This window comes from Silene latifolia, chromosome 4 (genome assembly GCF_048544455.1).
Source record: "Silene latifolia isolate original U9 population chromosome 4, ASM4854445v1, whole genome shotgun sequence".
In the NCBI taxonomy this organism is placed as follows: Eukaryota; Viridiplantae; Streptophyta; class Magnoliopsida; order Caryophyllales; family Caryophyllaceae; genus Silene; species Silene latifolia.
Genome location: NC_133529.1, coordinates 777453 through 789955, shown reverse-complemented (window position 1 = coordinate 789955; position 12503 = coordinate 777453). Strand labels below are relative to the sequence as shown.

At 34.2% G+C, this 12503-nt stretch overlaps 1 protein-coding gene and 1 non-coding gene across 2 annotated transcripts; one reads left to right on the top strand and one right to left on the bottom strand.

Moving 5' to 3' along the window:
- Positions 1-219: 219 nt before the first annotated feature.
- On the bottom strand, positions 220-326 carry LOC141653952 (small nucleolar RNA R71). The gene has a single exon (XR_012547540.1). It is a non-coding gene; the product is annotated as a small nucleolar RNA R71 (small nucleolar RNA).
- Positions 327-9970: 9644 nt separating this feature from the next.
- On the top strand, positions 9971-12451 carry LOC141652461 (uncharacterized). The gene has a single exon (XM_074459932.1). The coding sequence runs from the start codon at positions 10064-10066 to the stop codon at positions 12059-12061; it is 1998 nt and encodes a 665-aa protein (XP_074316033.1). The 5' UTR covers positions 9971-10063; the 3' UTR covers positions 12062-12451.
- Positions 12452-12503: the final 52 nt, after the last annotated feature.

The window sequence follows — 12503 nt, the reverse complement described above, 5'->3', positions numbered from 1 at the left end:
GAGAACCCAAATGATCATCTAAATGATTTCCTTGAAAATTGTGATATGTACAAATCAAATGGGGTTTCCGATGACGCGGTTCGCCTTAGGTTGTTCCCCCGTTCTCTTAGGGGTTCGGCCAAGGATTGGTTGAAGAATTGCGACCCGGATTCCTTCAAGACATGGGATGAGTTGGCATCGGCATTTTTGAACAAGTATTTCCCACCCTCAAGAACGGCGAAAGTGAAGAGTGAACTACAAAGCTTTACTCAAGAAGACGATGAGACCTTATATGAGGCATGGGAACGGTATAAGAAGCTCCAACGGTTATGCCCACACCATGGCATCTCCGAAGCCGAGCTAGTGAACAATTTCTACAAAGGGTTGACTCAAGACCTTAGGCTTTCATTGAATGCGGAATCGGGGAAAGGTGCCTTAGACATTTTGGGGCATAAAGCGGCAAAGGAACTAATTGAGGAGATGGCCTCAAGAACTATGGAATGGGGAAGTGATAGGCAAATGAGGAAGGGCAAGAGCAAGGATTCTAATTCGGTTTTGAATGTGGAGGTTAAGGGTATGCTAGATGAACTCACCCAACAAGTTGCTTTGCTAAATTTAAAACCTAAAGGCTCCGATATGAGGCAAGTCTTGTCGTGTGAGTTGTGTGGTGAACAAGGGCACACTCCCATTGGGTGTCCCTTGATTGCACCCCTAGGTGAGGGATGCTATGAGCAAGTAAATGGAATTTGGGAGTCCACAAAGTGCAAGACAAGGGTTCAACAATAATAACAACAACCAATTTGTCAATGGAAAAAGAACTCACCCTTTCTTGTCTTATGCTTCACAAAACATTCAAAATCCCACCACTTCCCAACCTCAACAACAACCAAGGTTCAATCAAAACTCTCAATTCCAAAGACAAATTCCACCCGGTTTCCAAGGAAAACAATTCATCACCCAAAACCAACAACCATTTGGGGGTTTCAAGGGGCAAAATTTCAATCAACAACAAACCCAAAATTTTCAACCACAAAACCAAAACTTCCAAACCCCTCAAAAACCATCTTGGGAACAAGCTTTTGAACAATTGGTTATTGCAAATCAAAAATCCGACTCAAAGCTTGATAACCACATTGCCTCACAAAACCGGGTGAATGATGAAATACGGGCATCACAAAAGGCTACGGAAACTCATGTGGCCCAAATTTCTCAACAATTGAGTCAATTGGCTCAAAATCCGGGGAAGTTTCCGGGTAATACGGTTAACCCAAGGGAGATGAATGCGGTGTTTTTGAGGAGTGGTAAGCAATTGGAGGAGGTTGAGAAATCTCCTAAGTGGAAGAGGAAGAGGGTGTCAAGTGAAGTATTGAAAGAGCACTCGGTTGAAGTTGTGCAAGAAGATGAGATTATGGTGGAGAAGTCTAAGGAGGTGGAGATGGTTGACCCAGTTTAGTTTGGATTATTCACATGAAATAACCCAAAATATTATAGCTTGAAAATCTTATGTGGCAAAGGTAAGCTAGTAGCAACTAGCTTACCATTGTGGATGCTCTAAGAAATTAATTATACTTCATGCCTATTTCCATGTGTTTCATTTTAGTTGGTAGATTTTTTGGTAGGACCATTTGAGCTACTAGCTCCATGGAGCTACTAGCTCAATTTAAGCTAGTTCAATAGAAGTGCTCCAATGGCTAAGCAACTAGCTTGACATTTTTTTTATTTGCAAGCAAGTCCTTTTGGGTAACCATTGGAGATGCTCTAAGAAGTTTTTGATAAATCAAATCAAATGAAATTAATGGGTGAAAATGAACATACATTTCTATCATTTTGTACTTGCTAGGATTATGCTAGACTTCTTGTCAATTTATTTTATTTTATAGGTGAAATTTATTAAATTGATTTCATAACTATAGAATATGAAAAGTTTAGCATTAAATTATGATTATGAAGTAGAGTAATGCCTGGGAGATGATAAGATTAATGTTTAGTCTATTGACTACTACTTTGCCTTTCATTTTCTATTTTAGGAAAAAAAAATTGATTTAGCACAGGGGTGGACGCATGATTTTCCTTTAAGGGGGGCACAATTTTTTTCTCGTCACGACAAATATCGCTTGAAGGATAATCTCGAAAAATCAATAAGTGATAGTCGATTTTTAAATACTTACGCAAAATTAGTAATTTTTGAATAATTTTTCGAAAATAAAATACATCATGATAATTTACGTAATTAAAGCAACACCCTTATAGATATATTATGGTATAAATTCGAATAGCAATGAATCATAATTTAAATATTATATGAGCAACTTTGAAAGTTGGTTTATAAAAAGTTTTAATTTCTCATACAGTCATACATACAATAACAAGATTTGTCAAAGTGGTTTGATCTCAAAACTTTTACTAAGACGATAGGGGATCAAATCCTACCCACACCATATGTTAATTTTATTCTACTCTATACCTCTTTGATTATTTATCAAAAAAATTAAGCAAGCGGGAGTCGAACACACGATCCCCTACAAGAAGTATAATCACTAAAACTTGGGAGAGACGGTCTCTCGCTAAGTTATTGAGAGACCAATCTTTCGTACCCTTTTATTTGTATTTTGTATCACTTGTGTTGTTGATCGTAATATAGTAATTTTGTACCTATTTACATAATAAATGTACCCATTTTATCATTAATCATAATTTGTACCTATTTTATTACCTTTAGTACCACTTTTTCTTAAAATTGTACAATGATCTCTCAATAAAGCTTACTAAGAGTAGGGAGCATGATACTCCTATAGAAGGTATAAACAAAATTAAAAAATAAAATAAAAAGAAAAATAGTTAACTACCCAGTACAAGAATAACTACCCACTACTTGTTCATTGTACGTTTCTTTTTCTATTCCAAATTACTCAACTTATCAATTTTAAAATCATATAAAATTCATCAAATATATAGTTTCATTTAGTCGTACTCAAATTTACGAAGTTAATAGTTCATAGTCATTAAATTAAACCACCATATTCACTAAAATTAAAATGAATATAATAGGGTCATTGAGTGAATACAACATTAAATCTCTCATATTCATCAAATTGTACTATCATATTCACTGAGCTCAAAGTGAATATGATAGTGTCATATTGTGAATATGACACTACATAATACATATTCATCAAATTACACTATCATATTCACTGAATTCAAAGTGAATATAATAGTGTCATATTGTGAATATGACTTTCCATAATACATATCCATCAAATTATACTATCATATTCACTAAACTCAAATTGAATATAATAGTGCTATATGATGAATATTACACTAGATGACATGTATTCATCTAACTAAATTATCATATTCACTAAATTAAAAGTGAATATGATATTGTCATATGATGAATCACACCGCCCCAAAATCACAAAACTAATCATGAATAATGAGAGACAAAATATAAAAAATCAATTCAATTAATACACTTACCTAATAAGTTAGAAGATAATCAATCAAAATACAAATCTAGGATTACAAAACTAATAGGTTTGGAAGAAAAATTAAATTTTATGCATAATTTTTTTTGTAAGTATGAAAGATCTAGGTATGAAAGGGGAGGGAAAAGGGTTTATGGTAAGCGTTGTTAACTGCTTAATATTGTGAGTGAATTTTTTATCTTTTAATTTTATTTATTTTATTTTTAATAGTGAGAGTAGGAATTAAGTACCATACACCTGGGTGTATGGTATAAGAATTGTCATTTTATTATCTACTTAATCTATCACTGGTTTAGATCCCGCACAATGCGCGATATATGTAGAAGCTTCACATTTTAGTGTATTATTAGTATAGACCACGTGCAATTTATGCACGGTATATATGAAGTTTTACTTTTTAGTTTATAACTTGACAATTCATTAATTTTTGGCAATGATCGAGTATTTTTACTTGTAGCAATATAACAATGATTGACGGTATATTCTTTTTTTTGGCAACGATTGAGGATTTTATACTTAATTTTTGGCAATCAATTTTTACGTTATTTTTGGGCAAGATCATTGATATGATCTAGATTTAGCAGATAGTAGAATATGACGTTATACATATTTTTTGGGAATCATTTTTTACATTAGATCGACTTAGCACTTAGTAGAATGCAAAAATTAAAAGCCCTATTAGAAGATAATATTTTAGGCGGGAAAAAACGTAGATTGGCCTATTCATTTAGTAAATAGGGGATTTTTAATTTTTTATGTTATTGTATAGACAATAAAACTTCAAAGATTAATACTTTAGTATGGACTTTGAAATTATATTTTTGTTTAGTTTATCTAACACTTAAAAAGCCAAAAATCTAATAGCTAGTGTGCTTTTGTTTGCATTTAATGTTTACAATTTTATTTAATTTTATCTTTTTTCTTTTTCTAAATAATAAGTTATGACATGGCTTACTTAGAACTTTCTAAAAAATGAATGGTGTGTTATTATACTATAGACTTGCCTTTTTATATTAGGCAAATTTAATGAAAATAACCCAACCTTTGGGTTATCTTCCAAAAATAACCCAACATTTGGGTTAATATATGAAGCCAGACGTCTAGCCTTCCTTAAAACTGAGTATCCTTTTTAATATTAAAACGGGTTAGATATTGTTCGAGTTGGTTATATAGGATAACTAGTTTAAACCCGTGCAAAATTGCACGGGCGTATAAATTGGGCATATAAATAATCTTTTAAAAAAAAATCGCTACATCGTATTAATTTGATTTTTTTCAATATTATAATTTAATTTACACATTTTATATAAGCGGTTCAAATTGTAAAAAAAAAATTCACATGAAAATTAATATCTAAGAACTACTCATATTATAGTCAAACCCAAAAGAACAAATATAAAATATTTTGAATTAATTATACCTTGATTTCACAAATTTGATCCGATTTGAATAATCTGACCCATATAACTTGACCCGTGCCCGACCAGACACTTGATGGAGAACCCCAGCTTGACCTGTAACCCGAACTGATCTTACTCGAATGTTTATTGTTGCACAATGACCAATATCCCAAGTAACTTGCTAATAATAGACGTGAAAATGACCCAATAACCTGAATCCACCGAATCTTACCCTAACTATTACAAACCTAACGCATATTACCCCGCTCAAACTAACTCGATCCAGTTAATCATTCATCACATATAATTATACCTCGGGCTGAGCATTGGTCCAAGACCGGACCGAACCGGACCGAAGACCGAAAATAAAAATTTAGTGGACTGAAGATCAGACCTAAATCTGTTCGGTTTCAGAACGAAATGATCCTAAAATTAGTTTTTTCACTATTTCATATACATAATTACATTTTTAATCCGCTAAATAAAATGCATTTAAATTCTACGACTCTTTTTATGAAAATAATCGACGATACTAATTTATAATGTCTCTAGAAGATAAAATATTAATTTAATCATAATATTTTAATACTGAGTCTTTAAAAAATGAAATTTACTCCATTTGGTCCGAACCTAAATTAAACGGTTTTGGATCGAACCGGACCGAAGACCAAAAGTTGAATAAATGAGGACCGAGGATTGGACCAAAATAATTCGGTCTGGGTTTGGTTCAAACCAAATGATCCGATCCGGTCCATTTTTCCGGTCCGGGCCTAAATTTTCTCACCCCGAATTATACCTCATCCTTTACCGTATTAAAATGAAGTAGACGTTTCCACAGGTAATTGAAAAGGTAAGGGGTAAAATGGTCATATTTGCAACAAAAAATGTGGCAAACTACATGTTGCTAGTGGGTTTAGGGTAAGATAAGTGCTGGGTAAGATAACCCAACCTTTGGGTTATCTTCCAAAAATAACCCAACATTTGGGTTAATATATGAAGCCAAACGTCTAGCCTTCCTTAAAACTGAGTATCCTTTTTAATATTAAAACGGGTTAGATATTGTTCGAGTTGGTTATATAGGATAATCCTTTTACTTTTCTTTATGCATTATTCTCTTGTCTTATTTATACTATTTTACTCATATTAAACTTAAATAAATACATCCGTCTTAAATGAGAATTTTCTATAAACTCATTTACCAAAAACACATACGTAATTACGTACTATATTAATTATTATCACCGTAATTACACCACAATAAAATTCATTCACCGGAAAATATTGCCCATTGAATTAGGCTAATCCCTACTCCAAAAAAGCCAGCCCATTAAAATGCAGTATGGCAATTAATAACCCTAAAGATAAAACGCAATTATACCTATTGATCCATCTCCTTTTCATTCTACTACCTGCAGTAAAAATTAATCCAAATAAATGCTTACCTAAATTGTTCCCCGGCAGTGAAAGAAGACCAAGTAGCATGAGTCTTATTCACAACCTCTTAATCGGCCAATTTTGATTTTATTCAATATTTCAATTTCAAGTAAATTTTTCGATTACAGTTCATTTTTATTGAAACAATTTTCTTGGGATATTTGATAAATTTAGGCCTTCCATCCAATGTATGAGGTTTGATGGTTTTGCTAATCATTTTGATTGCTTGATACTAAGTAAAATACCCTTTTAAATGTATTTTTTTTCTATACTTGATTTTTAAAATTGTATCAATTTTTAAGATAAAGCTATTTTTTTGGGTTTATGTTTCAGTTACACATTTATTTCCACCATATTTAACATTGGCCTTTTTTTATAGTATAGATTTTATTATTTCCTTAGCAATATTAGTCTTTTTTAGTAGCATCAATTTTTTCAGTAATTTTAGCTTGGCAGAGTAAAGATTTTAGCTTTTTTTTACCCCTAATTTTGTTCATCTTTGCATACAAAAAACATTATACGCTCCATATTTTTATTTCAAGGAAGAAATATTATTTTGAACTTTATTTTTTTTTTTCTGAATTTTTTTAAATTATAATGATCAAATTTGTTATATGCTTGTACATTGTATATAGTATCATAATTAATCAATCAAATAAAAGAAATAGGAGAGAGAGTAATTAAAGATATTGTAAGTTAGTGGTGGGCCAACATTAGAAAATAATTTTTTTTCTCTAAAATTAGGGAACCAATCAGAACTCTCTAAATGCTTTAGCTTTTATATAATAGAGATTTGTCAATACAAAAGAAGTTTACAGACTATCATTCAAATTAAAAGTGTATTTTTTCCTTCCATACTCACTTAGATATTAAAAAGGTGTCCATTCTCTCTCAAAAAAACTCTCTAAAAACCCTAGCCTCCATCACTTGTAGGGGGGCTTCCATTGATTTTCTATTCAATAAAAGTCTTCCTTTTGGTGAGAATCATTTTTCTATCCCTTATTTCGGGGTTTTTCCATTTAATCGTGCGTTTAGTCTCATCATTAATATAGTCAAGAGTAGTTTGTTGATGGATCGTAGCGTGTTCTTTCAAATGGTACAAGTGATTTGTCAACGATCTTTGGAACCCGTCAGAGGTAAATTTTATCTCATAAATCAAACGAAGGATCCCCTCAAAATTACATGAAGATAGTGATAATAAGACGAGCCGAATTGTCAGATGCTGTTTTGAGATCCCTAGTTTATAAGAAAATTATTTTTCTTTGGTTTCCATTAGATTTGTTTTCGATTATACAATTTATACCTATCATTTGTAGGTGTCGTATGACGTTCTATTAACGAATGGTTCTTTTTTCAAAAAAATAAAATAAAATTAGAAGTGTATTTTTATATTTAGAAAGGTGACGCTAGGGGTGAGCAAAAATATACGATACGGTTTTATAATACGGATACGATACGGTATACGGTTTGAGTTATACGGATTTCCGTATATACGATACGAAAATCCGTATATACGATACGGTTTTCTAAAAACCGTATCCGGGTCGGGCAAAAACGAAACCGTATATACGGTTTCTGACACGGTTTGAAGTTTTTGTATAAAAAAATATTTAAAAAATGCAAAGTTCCTCTCTCAACTCCACTCTTTTAATGTTTTTACGACTTTTTTTACCAACTTATCTCAATAAACAAAAATCAGCCCTTTTTAAGAGGTGGTAATGTTAGAGGTAATTATTAGCTCTTAAATAATTACAATGTTTAATTGGGCATTTGTCACCAAACCGTATCCGTATATACGGATTCCGTATACACGGTTTTTCCGGGTACCCGAAAATCGTATATACGGTTAAACCGTATATACGGTTAAACCGTATCGGATCCGTATAGTGATTTTTGCGATTTTTAAAACCGTATACCCGATACGGTTTTCAAAACCGTATCGGGTACACGGTTTTGATCACCCCTAGGTGATGCCGCAAAACAAAATTTTCGAATCTTGTACTTCGAGACGTTAAACATAATTTTACTTGGTCTATGTTTTCCTCTCTAAAGAGCGCTAAATCTACAACACAAGGACAAATGTTCAATGTTATGCATGTTAAACTCGTTAAGATTAGGCCGTTAACAAGTAATTGATTCTTCGGACAATGATAAGGCACCATCGTGCTGGGTCGAGCTATAATGGCTTATTAGGTTATCCTTGACTTAGCCTATGGACGAGTTAAGATGGTCGGGCCAAGAAGCGAGCAAGACCAAGTTAGAGTTATTGAGCCATGCATATCAGGTTGAGTTCACTAGTCTAGGATGAGTTGGAATGAACATCCCTGAGTAGTTTGGGATCAGGTCAAATGTGTTTGGGGAGTCTAACTCGATAGCCGAGTCTGACCTGATTGGGCTAACCCGCAATGTTGACCACCTCTGTCGCTCGGCTACATGCCTACATCCCTTAATGTAAAGGTCCACTATTCTCCTTTCCATTTTCAAGATAGGAGTGCAAATCATTTGTTTCAGAAATATTTCTTTTATTAATTAGTTGGTATCTCTTAAGACGAGTATATTCGTCGCAAAATTAAAACGGGTCGATTGAACAAATAACATATTATTTCGATAAATAAAACAAGATTTTTTATCGGCTCTAAACATTATGCTTTTATTTCATCATCATATTTTTCCCGTGTTTTATGATTAATAAAGAGATATGTCAATTTTAAACATTATTTTGCCTTAACCAATTGTTGAGAGAAAAACCCTTGTGTAGAGTTAGAGTGGTTAAGATGGAAGTATAGTGAACACTAGGCCCAGGTTCGAATCCTCATCGCCTCTATTGTAATGCGACTTAGAACGGGCTTTGTTAGACAAAAAAAAAGGTTTTTCTATATGGTACCCTTCAGTTTTTTCGAATTCTATATAATACCCTTCATGTTTCAAAAATCTACACGCTACCCCTCAATTCCATTGTTAAATTCAGCCGTGGCCCTAAGTTTTGAAAACCGTTAAATTATTTATAAAGTTTTCTAATTAGGTAGGAGAATGACTTTTATACCCTTTATTAAATGTTTATCTCATCTTCTCTCTCAATCATCAGATCTAATCTTCACCATTTACACAATTAACACTATATACACTTACGCTCCCTTCCTAAATCAAATAACATTGATAATCTCACAATAAGTTCCTTAAATCTCCTCTTAAGAATTGTCTTCGTTACAATTCACAAGATACCAAGTTCCACAAGCTTTACTTAACATCACCAACACCACTACTCTTCAAATTAGGTATCACATAGATTTTGAAAAAATAAGGGGTATGACGTAGAATTTGAAGAAAATACAGGGGCATAACATAGAATTTGAAGAAATACAGGTACTATATAGAAAAACCTTAAAAGAAAAAAAAAAAAAAAAATTGTGTATGGTTCAGTAATCCGGTACACGGTCTTCAGCTCTTCGCGCGTTCGTAATTCCTCCCACCATCCAAAAATCGCAGGACAAATACAACCAAACCCTAGAAAATCAAGCACAAACTCGAAGAAACAAATCTCTATCAATCGCGATAAACAGAATCATATATAGAGCTGGTATTTCCTTTATCCCCTTTCATTTGATTTCATGCATAAGATAAATGAGTAGATTTTAGCTTGTGAGGTTGTAATTCATTGTTTTGGGAAGTGTGCTTTCAATTTCAGTTCAATTTGATTAAGTTTAGTGTTTGATCAATGTTATTTAGAAGATTTTCTGTAATTTTTTAGTGATTTATTTGATGGGTTTTTCAAATTTGTGTTTTTTTCGCAAATGTATGTCATTTTGCGGTTTACCCAAGTTTGATTATGTGAAAAAGGTGGTGTCTTTGGAGCTTAGAGCTCATCAATCGGTTTTTGTTAGAAACTTGGTGCCTTTGGAGTTTGAAGCTTATCAAAGGGCATTTAGGGCTGTGCCCGAATTGGGTTTTGTTAGAAAGATGGTGCCTTTAGAACTTAGAACTCGTCTAAGAGCATTTTGGTCGGTGCCCGAATTGAGCTTTGTTAGAAAGATGGTGCCTTTGGAGCTTGGAGCTCATCAAAGGGCATTTTGGGTATTGCCTGCTTCGGGTTCTGTTAGAAAGATGGTGCCTTTTGAGGTTTGGGGGACTCATAGGGAGTTTTCGGTTTCGTCCAAAGTAGGTTTTCTTAGAAAGATGGTGCCTTTGAAGTGTGGTGATCAGTTTAGGGTGTTTTCTAGTTCTTATTTCGAAGATAAGAAAGAAATTGTTGATGATGACGACGATGTTGTTGATGATAATGGTAGTGAGGAGAGTGAAAAGGGTGAAATTAATCATGAATCTGTAGCCGATCAAGAGGAGGTTAATAGGGTGGTGAAGGTGATTGATGAATTGTTTGCACTAGACCGCAATATGGAGGCTGTTCTTGATGAATGTGGCATTAATTTGACGCATGATTTGGTTGTTGAAGTCTTACTAAGGTTTAAGCATGCGAGAAAGCCTGCCTTCCGCTTCTTTTGTTGGGTGGGACAAAGACCCGGGTTTCAACATAATTCAAGGACCTATAATGCTATGCTGAGGATAATGGGAAAAACGAGGCAATTTGAGACATTGAGGTCATTGCTTGAAGAAATGGGGGAGAAAGGGGTTCTAAATTTGGAGAGTTTTACGATTGCAATCAACTCTTTTGCTGCTGGTAAGGAGAGGAAGAAAGCTGTTGAGGTTTTCGAACTGATGAAAAAGTATGGCTTTGAAGTCCAAGTTGAAACCATTAATTGCTTACTTAATGCCCTTACAAAAGAGAAGCTTGTGAAAGAAGCTCAAGTTCTATATGATAAGTTAAAGATCAGATTTACCGTAAATGAGAAAACTTACACAATTTTGCTTAATGGTTGGTGCAAGGTCAAAAATCTCGTTGAAGCGGGAAAGATATGGAATGAAATGATAGATCAAGGATTAAAGCCTGGCCTTGTAGCTCATAATATCATGATTGACGGTCTCTTGAAAGTTCAAAAGAGATCCGATGCAATCAAACTTTTCGAGGTCATGAAGGCCAAAGGGCCATCTCCAAATGTTAAGAGCTATACCATATTGATAAGATATTTATCCAAGCATTCTAAGATGAAGGAAGCTGTCACCTTCTTTGATGAGATGCTTGCTTCGGGGTGTGAACCGGATGCTGCTACATACACTTGTTTGGTCACCGGGTTTGGGAAATTGAAAAAGATGGACGTGGTGGAGGGTCTTCTCAAGGAAATGAAGGAAAAGGGCATTCCACCCGATGGACAGTTATATAACTCATTGATCAAATTGATGACTGGTAGGAGAATGCCGGATGAAGCAGTCCGGATTTATAACAAGATGATCCATAACAGAATTGAACCGAGTATCCACACTTATAACATGATAATGAAATCGTACTTTTTAGTTGGAAATAGTGAAATGGCGTGTGCCTTTTGGGATGAGATGTTTAGAAAGGGTTGCTGCCCTGACGAGAATTCATATATCGTCCTTATTGGGGGACTTATACGACAAGGTCGGTCCGAGGAGGCTTGTAAATATGTAGAGGAGACAGTTAATAAAGGTATGAGAGTGCCGGACATTGATTTCAACAAATTTGTTGCGGATTTCTCGAGGGTGGGACGGCTAAACATATTGGAGGAGCTTGCTAGGAAGATGAGATTTTCTGGCAAAATTGAAGTTTCCGAAATCTTTGCAAGGTGGTCAGAGATGACTCATAAAGGATTTAGGGGAAGGCGTTCGTCTTATGCAGATAGGTAGGTAATCTTAGAGCGCCTTGATTGCGCTCACCTGTGACTGAAATACTTCCAGTTTGATGATAACTTGTTCCTTTCCGATATGGTACTTGAACGCCTTCATGTAATCTGGAGTGATCGACTAAATTTGTAGTTCTGTTGAACAACCAGCCTTTCTAAGAATGCCATGGCTGCCTACTTCGAGCATAAGCTGGCCTTCAGTCGGTTGAAGAAGTCGTTGCCATTGAACTTGAACTTTTGTACGCTGTTATCCATTCTCTTGGAGAATGGATTAGATCTTTCAATGCCCTTGTCCTAATTACTTCAGTTAATTCTCAAAGGTATAATAAATCTGTGGAATACTTGAGAGGTAAACTGTACTTTTTATGCAAATCTATGGAAATCTTTGTCGATGATTCAATGTATACACAATTTTCGTACAAAATGCAGTTCCTAGAGCGTTTGTT